General features: G+C 25.7%; 4 protein-coding genes across 4 annotated transcripts; 3 read left to right on the plus strand and 1 right to left on the minus strand.

Annotated features, from left to right (window-relative positions):
• Positions 1–377: 377 nt before the first annotated feature.
• MKS88_001029 (uncharacterized protein) lies at positions 378–5,594 on the plus strand (the record flags this gene model as incomplete). The annotated part of the gene is made up of 2 exons (XM_067219684.1): positions 378–4,685; positions 5,334–5,594. The coding sequence occupies 2 exons, from the start codon at positions 378–380 to the stop codon at positions 5,592–5,594; spliced, it is 4,569 nt and encodes a 1,522-aa protein (XP_067075395.1).
• A 754-nt stretch (positions 5,595–6,348) lies between these two features.
• Positions 6,349–7,594, plus strand: MKS88_001030 (mago nashi protein-like protein; the record flags this gene model as incomplete). Its single annotated transcript, XM_067219685.1, has 4 exons — positions 6,349–6,383; positions 6,536–6,654; positions 6,860–7,137; positions 7,580–7,594. 4 exons carry the CDS (start codon positions 6,349–6,351, stop codon positions 7,592–7,594), a joined length of 447 nt encoding a protein of 148 aa, XP_067075396.1.
• Positions 7,595–8,254: 660 nt separating this feature from the next.
• MKS88_001031 (uncharacterized protein) lies at positions 8,255–11,232 on the minus strand (the record flags this gene model as incomplete). Its single annotated transcript, XM_067219686.1, has 2 exons — positions 8,255–10,580; positions 11,096–11,232. 2 exons carry the CDS (start codon positions 11,230–11,232, stop codon positions 8,255–8,257), a joined length of 2,463 nt encoding a protein of 820 aa, XP_067075397.1.
• A 5,038-nt stretch (positions 11,233–16,270) lies between these two features.
• MKS88_001032 (uncharacterized protein) lies at positions 16,271–17,150 on the plus strand (the record flags this gene model as incomplete). The annotated part of the gene is made up of 4 exons (XM_067219687.1): positions 16,271–16,330; positions 16,548–16,591; positions 16,801–16,833; positions 16,979–17,150. 4 exons carry the CDS (start codon positions 16,271–16,273, stop codon positions 17,148–17,150), a joined length of 309 nt encoding a protein of 102 aa, XP_067075398.1.
• Positions 17,151–17,718: the final 568 nt, after the last annotated feature.

Here is a 17,718-nt window from a genome sequence, read left to right on the forward strand (position 1 = left end):
TATTTATGAACATAAAAAGAGAGTACACTATTCAAAGGGGTAACTCTAATTAAATGTATTTTTAATTGAGAAAAGCCTCTATTTTCATTTTCATTTTTAACCATATCTCTATCGCTCGAGGAGCTTATGCTTCGATTAAACGCATAATAGCAGGATAAAAAGTGTGGAACTCGTGGTAATATATCTGTCAGCACATACGTAAATATGTACATAAATACATACGTAAACGCCCACATAAATACATACGTATATACATATATAAATAGATACATAAACACACAGATACATATTTATGTATGTACGGTTCCAGAGGCTCGTACGATAACAGATTACATTTACACTTAAGGGAAGAAAATTAAAAATAATGAAATGGCAAAATGGGGGTGCTGAAACTGAAAAGTGAAAAGAAGAAGAAAGAAAAATTAAAGGAAACTAAGATAGATTACAAAAAGTGTATTAAAAGAACCAAAATTAAGGATAGGCCAGGTAAAAAAGATAAAGAAAATGAATTTGACATTTCTATATTTATGAAAACAGATCATGCTTCAAATAAAATACGACGAATAAATTATGGGAAATTAGTTAAAGGAATTAAAAAGAATAAAAATATAATAGCTAATCATATTGAAAAAATTTTAGAAATATATGGTATGGGTATTACGGGTGAAGATGAAAATATAAGAAATTATTCATCGAAAATATTTTATTATTTAATAAATAGTAGTATTGATTATGATATTTTTTTTAGTAAAATTAAAACTTGTTTATTTCATTCATTGAAAATAGATAAAGTTTCTCTTAAAGTTTTAAATCTTGAGTTATGTTATAAGTTCTTTTTTACAAAAATTGATTATTGTCAAAATTTTTTTTACGAATTTTTAAATAACATTTTGGACTGTTTTATTTCGCTTCCTATCGAGCATCAAGTAAAAAATGTAAAATATATTTTTTTGCTATTTAAATATGAGGCTAAATATAAGAGAGCTCATAATAGTGGTATAAAGAAAAATGAAAACAAGAGAAATGCATTTATTAAGGCTATTAATAACAAGTACGTAAATAAAAATGTAGATACGAAGAGGAAAAATTTTGTCCACAGTGACCAAGTGGACAAAGAACGTGTGAACTGTCTAAAAATGAAACATCATCATGACGAGCAGATAGAGAAGGAGGGAGATGAGAAGCAAAATGATTATCGTGAGAACAATTATAATGAGGACTTAGAAGATGATTATGAGAAAATTATTCGAAGAAACATGCTGAACAACAGTAATGACCATTTTTTAATAAAGAAAGACATACGAGTTAACATAGCTGAGGACACAAAAGCGGATATATACACTAAATTGTTTAAATGCTTGTACAATTTCATGGACGAAGTAACTTATAACTCTGTAAATGTAGATTTAGTACATTTATATACGAAAATATTGAAGACAATAATTTTTGTGTTAAAAAAAAAAAATATCAGTATTAAAATGGAAATGATTATATTCATTAATAAATTTATAAAAAGGGCAATCGAAGTGATTAATGATAATATACTCAATTTAACTAATTGGAAAGTGCTAAATATAATTTACTATTTCATCCTTTTGGTTATTACGTTATGTTTAAAAGAAGTGAAGTATATTGAACTTGTAAAGAAAAAGGTATACACGGATTACAAATCTTTGATTCACTATTGTTTCTGCGTGTACTTCTACATTTTCACGAGCTATGACTTTTTTAAAATTGTAATTGAGGAGCAGCAAATGAAGCAGAACAGAGGGGAACAGATACAGCAGCGGCAAAATGGCAAAAGTGGAAATGTGCGTAATGAAGGTATAGCAAAAACTGACATGATCAAACATATTGAAAGTTTTGCATGCAATAAAGTAGTTAGGTCTAATGATAGGGATGATTTTAAGCGCACTACTGATTATAATGAGAACAAGAAAAAGGGTAAAAATAGTTTAAATAAGAATTACGCAAAATACTCAAGGAAATACTTCAACTTATTGACATATTTTTACGGAATATATATGAAAACAAAAAGTAAAAATAATTTTCTTCATTTTAGTGTACATGTTGAACATAAATTTTCGAAAAATTTTGAAAATAAAGAAAAATTTATGTATACACAAAAGATTATTCATTTAATTGAGAAAAAGATTAAGAAGTTCTCTTATAAAGATGAAGTGAACACTTATTGCAGGTTTGTTTTAAGTTATTTGAAAAATTTTTCCGAAAAGAGTATATTTGAAATGGATTATTTATGTTATTATATTATTATACTTGCACAAAAGATAAATGCCCAGAGCAGTGCATCAGTAGGATATTTCAGAGAAGAAACAACATATTTGAATGAAAAGACAACTGCATCTAAAGAAAATGCAAAGATCTGTATGAGAGGGGCGTACATTCGTACGAATGTATTATCATCCTTTTCGTTTTTGACCATGCCTTTTATGTTTTTGTTTCTCGTAGACTGTAGCATTTTCATAAATAATAATTTTTTCGAAATGTTTTACAAGCCCCTGAGGGGGGAAGAATTAAAAGGAGAAAAGGATGGAAAGGAAAAAAAGGAAAAGGAGAAAGTAGAGGAGGAGGACAAAAAGAAGGACGAGGTGGAGCATAACGAAGATGAGGAAGAAAAAAAAAAAATGACAGACATAATCGCCTTTTTGCAAAATGGCGAATGTGTTAATATAATTACAAAAAAGACGTTTGACGATTTTATTAATAATTTAATTTTTTTTTTGTATTGCAATTATGATAATGAATTTTTTAAGAATAACATTTTATTTTTTTTTTGCCTTTTAAAGATGGAAAAGCATAAAATAAAAAAAGTGAGCACATGTTTTGGGAATTGCGATAATTATAACAACGGACTAGACAAATTGTTAGAGTTAGACATTAGAAATGAGATGAACGAAAGTATATATAATAAAAAAGAACTACTAATTGATCATTTTTTAAGTAAAAATAATACCAATATGCTATCCTTTGAAATAATTAAAAATTTGTATTTTTTATTCGAGAATACTAGTCAGAAATTTTTGTTTTTTATTTATTTTTTAATTATAAAATATACTGATATTAGATCGAACTATTATTATTTAGAAAAAAAGGAGGCCATAGTTTTACTTTACAGAATATTTCGTCAAAAAATAGTTCAAGCCCCTTTTGGAAAAGTAGAGGGCTACACAAGTGAAACACTAGACAGTGATTATACTTTTGATGTGTTTCATAAAAAATGTAGATTTATTATAAATAATGAATATTTATATAGGGAAGATTTTTTAATTTTTTTCCTAAAGTTAAATTTATGCCAAACATATTTGATTTTCCGAAGGGATGTTTATTCGCTAGTTGAACTGAGGCCATTAAATGACGATAGTAGTGATACTGGCACAATACTAAGTTCGAATGAAGTGAAATATTCTAATATTATTTTAATTTTAAAGAAGATAGCATACATTATTTCTAATATGAACGCATTCGTGTTGGAAAATACAACAAAAGTGAATAATGCACGTGTTGTCATTAATTATTTATTGTCCATGATAAAGGAGATAGAAATAAATGAAGTCGCTCTACCTTATAGCACACACCCTTGTGATATTTTGTTTATAACAATTAAAATCGTTTTTCTATTTTATTTCACATCTTTCTATTTGTTACCCTCCTTATATATAAGAGGGCAGGATGAATCTTTGAAAAGGGGAGCTCTGGACATGCGGCGAAAAATTAAGGAGAGAAAAAAAATTAAGAAGAGAAAAGTGGTTCATCGGGGGGAACGAACAAAACTAGATTCCCAAATGAGAGAAGTGAACGAATTAAGCGAGGTAGATGCAGAGATAAGCGAAGAAGATGTAGAGGTAAGCGAAGAAGATGTAGAGGTAAGCGAAGAAGATGTAGAGGTAAGCGAAGAAGATGTAGAGGTAAGCGAAGAAGATGTAGAGGTAAGCGAAGAAGATGTAGAGGTAAGCGAAGAAGATGTAGAGGTAAGCGAAGAAGATGTAGAGGTAAGCGAAGAAGATGTAGAGGTAAGCGAAGAAGATGTTGAGGTAATCGGAGAAGATGCACAGGTAAGAGAGGAAGATACAAAAATGACCCAAATAATTGAGCAAAGGGTAAACGTTTTTTATAGCACAAGTATGGACATAAAAGTTGATGTTTCCATTTATTCTCAATTTTTAAAAGAATTCTTAAGTAAATCTTACAGAAAAAGCACTGCCCCCAAAGCAAGCAACTTAGAAGGTATACTTCCGTACCTTTCAGAGCCCATAAGATTTTTTAATTTCCTATTTGATAAAGAAATTTTTTATACATCCATTATTAATGAGAAATTTGAAAATTATAAATGCACATATTGTAGTTACAATTTGAATACTCATAAATACGTCCAAGAGTTATTAAACAAATTTGAGTGTGATATGAAGCTTGTTAGTTTTAAAAAATTATTAGACTTACCAACGAGAATAATAATAAAATTGATGAATATTTCCATTTTTAAAATGTCATATAACAGAAATATATTATACGTAAAGTTTACAAATAATATGAAAAATCTACCAAATGAATACTTTTATAAATTAAATTTTTTTTTATTTTTCCACCATTTTATATATTTACTAATTGAAAAAATTCGGCATTTTTCCGAGAGTACCTTTTCGTTACGAAGCTATTATTCCATTTCAGTAAGAAAAAAAAAAAAAAAAAAAAAATAGATAACCAAGGAGTATTGTGTATTACACACATATATTTACTTCATTGTTGTTGTGGTGTACATTGGCGCACTGTATGAAGTGGGCATACTACAGTGCATGAACATTTTTCACAACTTACATGCATGTATATAATGATGTTTGCATATATTTTAATATGTTTATATATGCTCCTTGGAAAAATTTGTTCATTTGTCCATATTGAATTTTTAACGCCATTTTGTAGAATGTGATGAGGCTTACGTTTATTCTGCATACATTTTTGTTCTTTGCATTTCTCTTAATTTCACGAGGGGGTGCGCAAAATATCGTTTTTATACCAATTTAAACGTGCAAAGCTGATCCACCCCATCCCCATTTTGTGTGACATTTTGCGTTACTATATTATTATTATTATTACTTTTATTATATATTTGTTTTGTATATTGTTTCATTTATTTATTTATTTATTTATTTATTTTTTATTTTAATATTTATATTTTGATGCAAATGAATCATGCGGTTGGAATGTATCTATTCCTTTTTCGTTCAATTTATTCATCATTATTATTATTAGTGTATTCTCATTATTACTTTTACTTTTGTTATTCTTTTTTTGTTTTTTTTTTTTTCGTTCGACAGTTTTTATTTGATGTTATTCTGTGTTCGTACTGCATTAAGGAAGAAGTTATGAAGGACATGGGGTTATCATATTTACTTAGGGAGGGTGTACAAAAAAAGGGCGTGGAGGAAGGACAAACTGAAGAAGAAATGGACTTGGTAGTAAAAATGGGCTTAAAAAGATTAAATGAACTTTTAAGATGTACAGTTGATGATATTTCAAAAAAGGAAAATAAATATTTTTTCCCCAATACAAAATATCTTATAAAATATTACCTTTAAAAAAAAAATGAAAAAAAAGATAATTCTCTATATATTTTTCAACACTTAATTTTACCTACAAAAAGTAACATAAAATACTACGGAACTTATGTTGAAGTATTTTGTGTTCATTTTTTTACCATTTTGTAACTATTTTAATTTTAATTTTAATTTTAACGTTAATTCAACTTCAACTTTATTTTTATACATACGTTTATATTTAATTTTATATTTACCTTTATATATAATTTTATATTTACCTTTATATATAATTTTATATTTACCTTTATATATAATTTTATATTTACCTTTATATTTAATTTTATATTTACCTTTATATTTAATTTTATATTTACCTTTATATTTAATTTTATATTTACCTTTATATTTAATTTTATATTTACCTTTATATTTAATTTTATATTTAATTTTATATTTAACTTTATATTTAACTTCATATTTAATTTTATATTCAATTTCAATTTTAGTTTTAATTTTTTTTTTTTATTATTTTAAGGAATCCCATTATTTTTTACAGCAACATTTTTGTAGTATACATGTACATTTTGCTTTTTTCTTTTTTTAAAATTTAGCTTTATATAATATATTAACAAAATATTAAATAGAAATATATGAACTATAAAAAAAGTAAAATTTGAAACAATATTGAAAATAATATATTATAAAGAAGTTATAAAATCTGGATGTAGAATTTTATATTCATGATACATGTTTAGTGTAGCTGTATTTGTGTGAATACTGTGTTATTAAGGAAATGTCTAAAAAGAATAAATTTTCGTTTAGATATTAGTAAAAAAAAAAAAAAAAGAAAAACAGTATAACACATTTCTGAGTATTAAACCCATAATATTTTTCTTTTCTTTTTTTTTTTTTTTGCCCTTCATCATATCGTTATTTATTGTGAACCTTACCTGATCTCTTTTTGTATAACTATTTTTCAGTGTTGGACATGAAGGAAAGTTTGGGCATGAGTTTCTTGAGTTTGAATTTAATTCCAAGGGAAGACTAAGATATGCGAATAACTCAAATTACAAGAATGATAAAATTATCAGAAAAGAAGGTTAGCCCCGATATATATGTAGATGTGTATGGCAGGTTGAGCACGCGCCCCCATGTGCTTATTATATAAACATACATAAATACAGAAATGCTTAAATAAATGAGTACCCAAATGCATAAATACGTAAATACCCGTGAACTTAAGTGTGAGTGCCCCTACAAATGATATGCATTCATCCCAGTTATTATTACTTTCAATTTTTTAGCTTATGTAAGCAAGTCAGTATTAAACGAATTGAAGCGTATAATTGAAGAATCAGAAATATGTAAAGAAAGTGATAAATTATGGCCTGTACCAGATAAAATTGGAAAACAAGAACTAGAAATATATTTAGATGGAAATGAGTATTATTTTACAACGTCAAAAATTGGTTCACTGTCAGACGTAAAACAATGCAGTGACCCAGAGGGATTAAGAGTCTTTTACTATCTAGTGCAAGATCTAAAATGCTTTTTGTTTTCCCTCATATGTTTACATTTTAGGGTAATTCGTTTATTCGATGAACTGGGTTTTTCGCGCTATCTGTCTGTACGTACATGTGAATATATTTCTACATACATACATACATACATACATACATACATACATACATACATACATACATACATACATACATACATACATACATACATACATACATACATACATACATACATACATACATACATACATACATACATACATACATACATACATACATACATACATACATACATACATACATACATACATACATACATACATACATACATACATACATACATACATACATACATACATACATACATACATACATACATACATACTTGTATAATTATATATGTTAGTACACGACATACTAGTATTTTCACTTACACACTTTTTAATACAGTAAAACTCGCGTAAGTACATGTAAGCGTTCGGGTTTTTTTTTTTTTTTTTTCAGATAAAACCTGTGTAATAATGTTCAAGTTTCGGGTGTCAATAAAAATATAGAATTGTGCAATTGTAGAAATTTTTTTTCATTTTTTCTTTTAAAAAAAATATCACATAACAAAAATTAAAAACAAGCAAATTTCAAAGCAAAATGATAAAAAAAAAAAAAAATTATGGAACATAGCAAAAGACTAAAAATTGAAAATTTTAATCAAAAGGAATACTGCTCAGTATTAAGTAAAAGGGGCATTGCTATACGTATAGAACAAACAAAATGTCTATAAATGTACAGTATATGTTAATATAAATATAATTTAAAAAAAAATTTTACTTTGCGCATATTGAACGATTTTACTGATATAAAAAAAAAAAAATCAAAAAATGAAAAAATTAATATATTAATCTTTTTCGATATATAACTTATATGGAAATTATTTTTTGTAATATTATACAAAATTGGAACTTGTGGGTTGTATCCGTAATTTTGACAATTACGGTTTGCGCATTTGTTGTATAATACAATCTTTTGTTCTTTCCCTTCCACATCTTTTTCATCCTCGTTGTCGTCTTCATCTTCAATTTCGTCTTCCTCTTCCTGAGCTTCTTCATCCGAATCTTCATCTTTCTTAATTTCTTTATCCGCTTCATTCTCATCCTATTCTTCATCATCCTCTTCATTCTCATCCTATTCTTCCTCATCCTCTTCTTCCTCATCCTCTTCTTCCTCATACTCTTCTTCCTCATCCTCTTCTTCCTCATCCTCTTCTTCCTCATCCTCTTCTTCCTCATCCTCTTCTTCTTCATTTTCATTTTTCTCATCCTCTTCTTCTTCATCCTCATCGTCATATGCCGCATATTCTTCCTCGTCCTCCTCATTAGACGACTGGCTACCAACAGATGTGTCCATTTTGGAATTTCCATTGTTCACCCTTCTGTATTCACCTAAATAATCGCACGTCTCGATGGAGGAATCGGTTAAATATAACGAAGGAGCAGCTTCTGTATGCTGTTCTTGCTCCATTTGATGTTCATTTTCAAGAATAAATTTCGAATGCAACAAACAGCTAGTTAGTACATGCCCAACATGTACCCGTTTAATAATTTCTCCTTTTTCTATATTTAATATGCTTATAAATCTGTCGTAACTTGCTGAGCAAAGTAAGTTTTTTCCCTTATGTAAACTTAAAGACGATATGGCTCCATTATGAATTTTAAATTTTTTAATAAATGTAATTAAAAATTGATCGAAATTATCTTTAGCCCACATAACAGGTAAATCATTTCTCATGTGAGTTTTATTATTTTTTTGATATTCTTTGTAAAATTTGTATAATTGTTCTTTATTTTTTATTAAATAATCATCCTTTTTTTTTTCCCAGTCCCCCTCTTTTTCATACGCAACGTTTTCATGTGAGCACTTTTTCATATAAATATAATTTAATAATTTATCTCCAGTTAAAATTTCAAATTTGTATACATTGCCATAATTATCTGAAACAAACATATTCTGACTGTCTCTATAAGCAAATTTTTTTATTAGATAATTTTTACAGTTCTCTTCTTTTTTAATATGAAGGGGAGTAAGAAGTCGATTTGGAAGGTTTTCCTTGGGGTCAATGTTTAAAAGTGTTGTGTCCGTTTTTCTTCTTTTTGCATTTCGTAAGGTTGTATCTACCTGTGCGTTCACCTCTGCTTCTGCTGTTACTGTTCCTACTGCTGGTTCTTCTTTTGGTAGTGGTTCTTTCCCTTTTCGAATGTTGTCAAAAATTTTCATGTTCCTTGACTGTAACTCCTGTATGTTAAATTTAGCGAATATCTGTCCTTCCGCAGAACTGGGGAAATGCTCTACGTTATGTACTTCATTTATTATTGAAGAGTTTTTCGTTTCTTCTTGTATGAGATTTGTAGTTTGTCCGTTTGCTACTATTGTGTTATCATCTTGATTTTTTTTGTTAACATTAGTAGTAACGTGTACACCCATGGTACTGTTATACTGTTCTTCTGTATATATATGAGGGTTATTACATATGGATGTGAAAACAAGATCACTCTCCGAATAATTATGATCAAAATAGTTGAATTTACTTTTGCTAACATTTTTAGTCTTATAATGATCATAAATATAAACAGGTTTATTTTGGCATCTCATATCATAAAGTATAATTTTTTGATCATATGTTGCAGCTGCTAATACATTAACATTTATATCATTGAGAAAATTTATAGATTTTATAAGTGTTTCACAATTTATATTTAATAAACTTATTCCTAAATTTCTAGATTTCCATAAATAAGTACCAGAAAATAAATCAAATACCTTTAAGCAATTTTTATAACCACCGATAGCTAGTCGATTTGTTAATAATTCATTAACACAAGATGCATCAACTGGATTACTTAAAATATAAGATTGTATTATGTTTTCTTTTGATATCATATTATTATAATGATATTCTTTACATATATCTTCAATGTTAATATTTGCATACTCATTTTTTCTAATAATTATATTTGTACTATCCTTTTCGTCAATTTGTTTAAATTGAATATTGTCCAGTATATCATTCTTATAATTTTTCAAGTAAACTTGAATTCTTTTGTCCTTATCATTTTGGTATTTTATTTCGTCTTTATTATTTAAAAGATATTTAAACTTATCGCCATTTCCCCATTTCAACACATTTACATGTCCGCTATTACTTACTGTAACTAAAAGTCTATCATTTAATAGATAGTCTTTATATATACCATTTTTTATTATTTTGGCACACGTATATAAAGGCATAATATTTGAGTAATTTTTGTACTTTTCTTTGTCTTTATTAAATAAATCATCATATATTATACTATGATGATGGTTCAGCATCCTTGTATAAATACAGTTATTACAGCTTAAAAATGATAAGGAGCACGTATCACTAATATAGGGACTTTCTTCTTTCTCATAAAATTCAAAGCTTTCAACTAGTCCATTCGTTCTACATAGAGTTATTTCTGATTCTTCATATCCTCTGTTGAAAAAAAAAAACAAAATGTAGGGATAATGGAAAAAGAGCATAAAAATTGGTTTGCATTTTCGTTCTATGCTTTGTTTTAAGAGAGTAAAATGCGTACAAAAATACATAAATATGTGTGTGGATACATATATAAGTAGTAGATCCATGCATAAGTAGTGGATCCATGCATAAGTAGTGGATCCATGCGTAAGTAGTAGGTACATGTATAAGTTATACATACAAACATAAGTTGTACATACAAACATAAGTTGTACATTCAGACATAAGTTGTACATACAAACATAAGTTGTACATACAAACATAAGTTGTACATACAAACATCCGTTGTAGATACATGCATAAGTAGTAGGTATAAGCATAAGTTGTAGATACAAAAATAAATTATAGATACATGCATAAGTGGTAGATACATGCATAAGTGGTAGATACATGCATAAGTGGTAGATACATGCATAAGTGGTAGATACATACATTTATATTTACATATTTATATAATATACTTTCATTACCCATATCCTCCAGACCACGTCATGTTGTTAACTGTTCTACTCAAATGAGGGTGGAGTTCCTGTTGAATAACAGAACTCTTTGTCCTGCATTGTATATATTTTAATAAGCCTATTTTATCAGCTGTTATTACTTGCATCATTTCTTATTAATTGTATAATTTAGGTTTTTATTTTTTTGTCGTTTTTTTGTTATATTTGCTTTTAACTATAAAATTATACTTTAAAACTTAATCATTTTTATAATGAACTTTTTATATTTATAAAGAAAGAAGGGAAATGAAAAAATATATTTATTCCTAAAAAAAATTTTTCAACTTGTATTTTTTTAAACATTTTATTATTACATATTTAGCACTCAAAATAATAGTTTGTGAAAGTTTAAAATAAATGTGATGGGTAAAATGAAAATACGTTGCTCCTTTTTTTTTGCTTCTTTTTATGCTCCTTTTTATGGTACTTTTTTTGTATCTTTTTTTATGTTTCTTCATAAATGTTTATTTTGTTTTTTTTTGTAAATTACTTTAACATTTTCAAAAAAAAAAGAGAAAAAAATGATCTTTAAACAACAATCAAATGAGCAGACGAACAAGAACGCAGTAGAAAAAAAAAAAAAAAATATATATATATTATAATAATGTATAATGGAATGACAAAATAAACAAATTATAAAAAAATTGCAATTAAAAGGTTACACAAGAATTTTAAGAATGTACATGTATAGAAATCATGAGAAAAATTGGAAAAAGTTTTTTCTGCTACCATCTACATTACTGCTTCTGCTTAGTAACTAAACTTTAGCGATTAACAATTTAAACGATTCCTTTTTTTTTTTTTTTTTTTTATGGCATCCAAACGTATATATATGAGTATATATATATTTGGTGGGTGTAAAAATAACAGTTGTACGAAAAAACAACCATGAAGAACTGTTGCACATGTATGAAGATACTTTATCTGGAATGTTTAATTTTTAAATATTCCCTCCTTTTTGTTTTGTTTTGTTATGTTTTGTGTTGTTTTTTTGTTGTTTTTGCAAAGAATCCTATTTACATATAGTACTAAAATATGAATTAAAATGTGTTCATTTTTGTTTTGAAGGATTTCTTTTTTATTTTTGGAAAAACTTTTGCTCAAATAATGGGTATAAATACATTCCCATATAATATTTGGTAGAATTATTGACTTTGTTTACTATTTTATAATATTTTAAATGATGTAAAAGGCGTTGTTTGGTAAACTGTTTTTTTAAATATTTGGGCGTTTTTTCTTTTTTTTTTTTTGTGATTCAAAATATTCTTTTATTAATATATTGAGCATCCAAAAAGGACTGAGATGCTCGAAGGTATTATTTTGTGTTATTATATAGAGATGTAAAAATTTTACGCTTTGATAAGTTCATAAATATTTAGTATTATTCGTTATAATAGCTATTTTTTTCCGCTTTTTTTTTTTTTTTTTTTTTTTTTTTAGAACTTAAAAGACCCATGTATAAAAAGAAAAAAAAAATTAATATATAAGCGTTAATTACAACAATTTTTTAATGTAAATGTTTGATATCTATATGAATGTATGAATATACATATATTTACATTTCTTCTTTAAAAAAATAAAATAAAAACTTAAATGTAGTTTATCTTAAATTGCTATAAAATAAAATTGGTTCTTCATGTTATTATGACTTTATGTTAATAAATATTGTTTATACAGTAATTTTACAGTTAAGGTATTTAAGATAAAATTTTTTTTTATTTTATAAAATAAGAAAAGTTTTATTTTATTGTATTATTTTATACTTTATTATATTTCATCATAATATATTTTATTATATTATACTTAATTTTTAATAAATAATATATTTAGTGTTTTAAAAATATGAGGAATCCAATTGTTGGGTGTTTGAATACTTTGTCCAATTTTATATCGGACATTTGTAGCGCCATAGTAAGTTGCGTGGATGGTTCCTTCAGAGCTTTAACATGTTAGTAATAGAAAAAAAAATGTGTAACAAATGGGAAGAAAGCTTTTTTTTTTTTTTTTTTCTTTATGTTAAATACAATTAATTAATGAATAAGATGATGATAATGTGAAGAAACAGAAGAATTCCTAATATATGTAACAGTACAAGGATCATACATCATATATTTTAGAAGAGTCTTTTTTATTTTAATTGAGTTTTTTTCTTTTACTGTACTTTTTTTCATAGTGTGTTCACTATTTTACTTTATTACTATATTTTAATATATAGAATTTTTCATTTATTTCGTTACGTAGATAAGAATTATTGTTGTTATTGTTATTTTTTTTCTTTCTGCTTATGTTATTCGAACTTTTTTTTTTTCCCCCTTTGAGTTAAATATTCGTAAACATATATAAAATACTACAACAAAAGTAACTATAGGACTGTTAACATTTTAATATTTTTATTGAAGAATTTTTTTTCTTCTTTTTAAAAAAAAGTAACATATAGAAATAATGGAAAAATATTTTTTCACTCTTCAACATATAACAGTAACATAGGAATTTTAATAGATTTTTATTTTTTTGGAGCACTTCAGTTATTTGAGCATACGAACGTTATATCTTTAGTAACCCCTTTTTCTGTCTACCTTCCATGCAACCTTTATAAAATTAAAACATAAAATGAATTAAAAAAAAAAAAAAGAAATAAGACAAACAAATGAAATATAAGCACGTGTACTTTTTTTTATAAACATATAAAAGAATGTATATATTTTATAAAAAAAAAAAATTTTCTCAAAAAGAAATGTAATAAAATATTTTGTAATATTATGAGGTTTTAGAAAATGAGGAAAAAGAAAAAAAATAAATAAAACAAAAAAAGTAGTTAATGACGCAATTTTTCCGACAAAAAGGGAATAAATAAAAACATATTTATTTGATAATTGTACAGAATATTAATGAACATAAAAAATGTATAAATAAATTAAAATACGTGTACATGTTTGTGTGCAGATACACATTTTTTGGTGTTGAAAAGGATGTATCATGCGTATTTGTGGAAAATGTAAACTTTTATTTTTATTCTATATAAAAGAAATAAATTCTTCGTATGGGAAGAATAAAGGTAAGAAAAAGGTGAATTTGTTTGAGTATTTACACTTGTGTATTTGTACATATATATGTGCGTACTTGTATGTATATATATGTGTACTAGTATGTATATATGTACATATGAATCATAGCGCCCTGTTTACGCCGTGGTTTAAAACTTCAATTCGTATGTGTAGATATATAGAGACCTTTCCTTACATCCATGTATCACAGTATAAAATATTTATTTCTTTTGAAAAAACTTCTTTTTCCATGGAAAATTGTGTTTACATTTGTATGTATACTGCATACATAGGAGTTATAATATAAATTTTTAATTTTTTATAATTTAGGTGTAAAAGGAAAGAACTATTTTTCATCAACTAAATATTATGTTGGTATATGTATATTTATATATTTACATTTGAATGCTTGATTTTTTAGTTAATTTGTTCAACATTGTGTGTATTAACAGTAGTGTTGTTTTGTTGCTGAGATTATTTATTTTTACGCATGTACCAAGAGATATCGCTTTTGCTTTTTTTTTCATAAAAAATATGTAAATTATTTGTAGGACATTTACTAACTTTGCAAATTTTAGCATATTTTGTTTACATGTTATTGTAGTTATTTAATATGTGTAATAGCATCATGGGAAATTGCGATAAAAGATTTAATACTATAGTTCTGTTAAAAATTTTCGCTCCCTAAGTACTTTAGCTATAGGAGGGTAAAATATAAAATGAATTATTTTTGCGTATTTATTTTTTGACAAATTTTTTATTAATTAAAAAATGTTGTTTATAAGTGTAAAATATAGTATATATCTTCTTGAAGAATTCAGTATGTGTGTTACAAAATGTGGAGTGGTAATTTTTCGTTGATCATAGAAGTAAGAAGCAAAAGAAACAACATGAAAAAAAAAAAAGGAAAATTTATAAATAAAATGAACTGTCATTAAATGAACATTAACGAAAATTCGCAAGTCAAAATAATTATCTAATGGTAGTTTTTAAAAAGAAAAAAATAGGTTTAATTCATTCTTTTTAATTTTTTCTTTCGTTGTGGGTGAAAATTATATTAAAAAAAAAAAAAAAAATTGGACAAAGTGGATCGTAAGAAATAGGTAATCATTGCGTAATTTATATTAATAATAGTGTTGTTAAAAAACATTTTAGATATAGGCTAATTTTTTTTTTTTTTTAAAAGTGCATTATAATTTTTTTTTTTTTTTTTTACAAAGAATAAGAATGTATACTTTTCTAATATTTTGGTATATAATATGTTTTAATTTTGCACAAATGTGTAATTTACATAGTATTTATTTTTGGTTAAATAACATATAATTGCTTTAATTAGTAAGGACAATAAGAGCTTTTCTGATGATTTTTATGAATTATAATAATATAATTGTACTATTCAAGGAAATAGGTGGGAGAGGGAAAAGAAAAAAAATGGAAAATTTGGAAAAAATGTATTAAGAGAAAATAATAACTTGAGAAAGCATTTAGAAAGAGCGTTTTTCTTTATCGAGTTTCGAACAAAATATTTTAGTGTTCGCTTTTTTAGTACAAAGATTATTTTTATGTATATCGAAAAAAATGTGTGTATCATTTACACATATTTACAACTTTTGCACTTGCATAGATATAAATTAGTGTGTGTGAATTTAGGAGCTCTTGATTTCAGAAATAAACATTTAAATATAATAAATAAATTTGCGCATTTAATTTTTTATTTATTTTCCCCATTTTATAAATGTTGTACATTTGCAACAATTTGGTGCCAAAAAATGAGAAATAGATTAATAAAAAAAAAAAAAAAAAAAAAAAAAAACTAAATACATTTACTTATAAATTTATATTTGGGATAAATTAATTCTATGAATATTTTTTGGAAATTATAAGAGAAAAATTATTTTTAGAGCATTCATTTTTTATAAATATAAAATTATATATTGGTGTATGTACGAAAAGTCATATGTAAGTGAAAAATCAATTGAGGTATTTTAATTAAATGAACAAGTAAAAAAAAAAAATTGATTTTATCTCATAATTTTAGAAATTGAATTTTATATCATTTTTTGATATCCATTTAACAAGTGTTGGACACACTGTCCAAGTAATGTTATCTAGAAGAATGAGTTCAATGAAATATTTTATTTTTTCTTTAATATGGGTAGTGGTATACGTAAGTATGAACGGGAGGACAGATTTTTTCATTTTATTAATTTCATATGTTTATATGTACATATATATGTGATTGTGTATTCATATGTATATTTGTATGTGAGCATGTGGTTAGTGCTAATTTATTTATAGTAGTGTGCTGTGCTAAGAAGCGTGTGTTATTCGTGTAGTTTAGTAAAACAACATTATATGTTTGTGTTTTACATTTATAGAATGAAAGGGCAAAGGACAATTCTTTTCCATTAAATCAAAATAAGTATAAGAATGAAAGCATATTATTTTTATGAAAACGATACAATGAATACGAATATATATGTTTTCAGCTTATGTCTTAATGAAGTTTTAATGATATGTTCATAAAGGAAAAAAAAAAAAAAAAAATTTGCATCTTCATATTAAATATGTGAAAGATCGTATGTTCATCTTTTTATGAATAATTTTTTTTTTTTTTTTTTTTTTATATAGAAGTTCCAGTGAATTAAACGGACGTATCTTAAGGTAAAAAATGAGCTAAGGCAAGTTTTTTTTTTTTTCTTGCTAATATAAAGATTGAGGAAGGCCAGTGAATAATAGTTAACATGTATATGTTGAATATTTGTTGTGTTAGGCTACAAAATTATTTTTCATATGTTTCTTTTTACAGACTAGACACACCAGAACCATGGGGAGATTCTGAAACATACGAAATAAGGACAAGGGATAGGTCAGGTAATTTGATTACTACAGTGTTTAATAGATACGGAGAAGCATTATATTATTATACAGATAAAAAGGAGCGAAGAAAGAAAAAATCGAGTAAAGGAATAAATTCATAATTAAGAAGGAAAACAAAGGAAAGGAAATATTAACTATTTTTGCGAAGAATGATTATTTTGTAGATCCATTACTTTAGAGTCATTTAATTATATGTTTTTGAAAGATTTTATTGTTTTTGTTCATTTTTCTTTATTGCCAAATGAACATACCCCTTCGATGAGGGTCCTTAATTATGTATGATATATGTGTATATATAAGCGTGTAAATTAAAGATGGAATAGCGTATGAATGCATAAATGGAATGGCGTATGAATACATGACTGGAATGGCGTATGAATACATGACTGGAATGGCGTATGAATACATGACTGGAATAGCGTATGAATACATGACTGGAATAGCGTATGTATACATGAATCTAATGGCGTATGAATATATTGATGAAATTTCGTATGAATAAGTATGTGTACATTAATAAGAATATATTTTTCGAGTGATACCCCTGAAGAGCAATTATTAAGATGCTCATAATATGATGTACGTGGGAAAAAATTTTGACAATTTTTTTTTTTTTTTTAAATACTGAAAAATGTTAATAATAATATAAGAACAGTACAAATATAAATT

This window comes from Plasmodium brasilianum, chromosome 3 (genome assembly GCF_023973825.1).
Source record: "Plasmodium brasilianum strain Bolivian I chromosome 3, whole genome shotgun sequence".
NCBI lineage: Eukaryota > Apicomplexa > Aconoidasida > Haemosporida > Plasmodiidae > Plasmodium > Plasmodium brasilianum.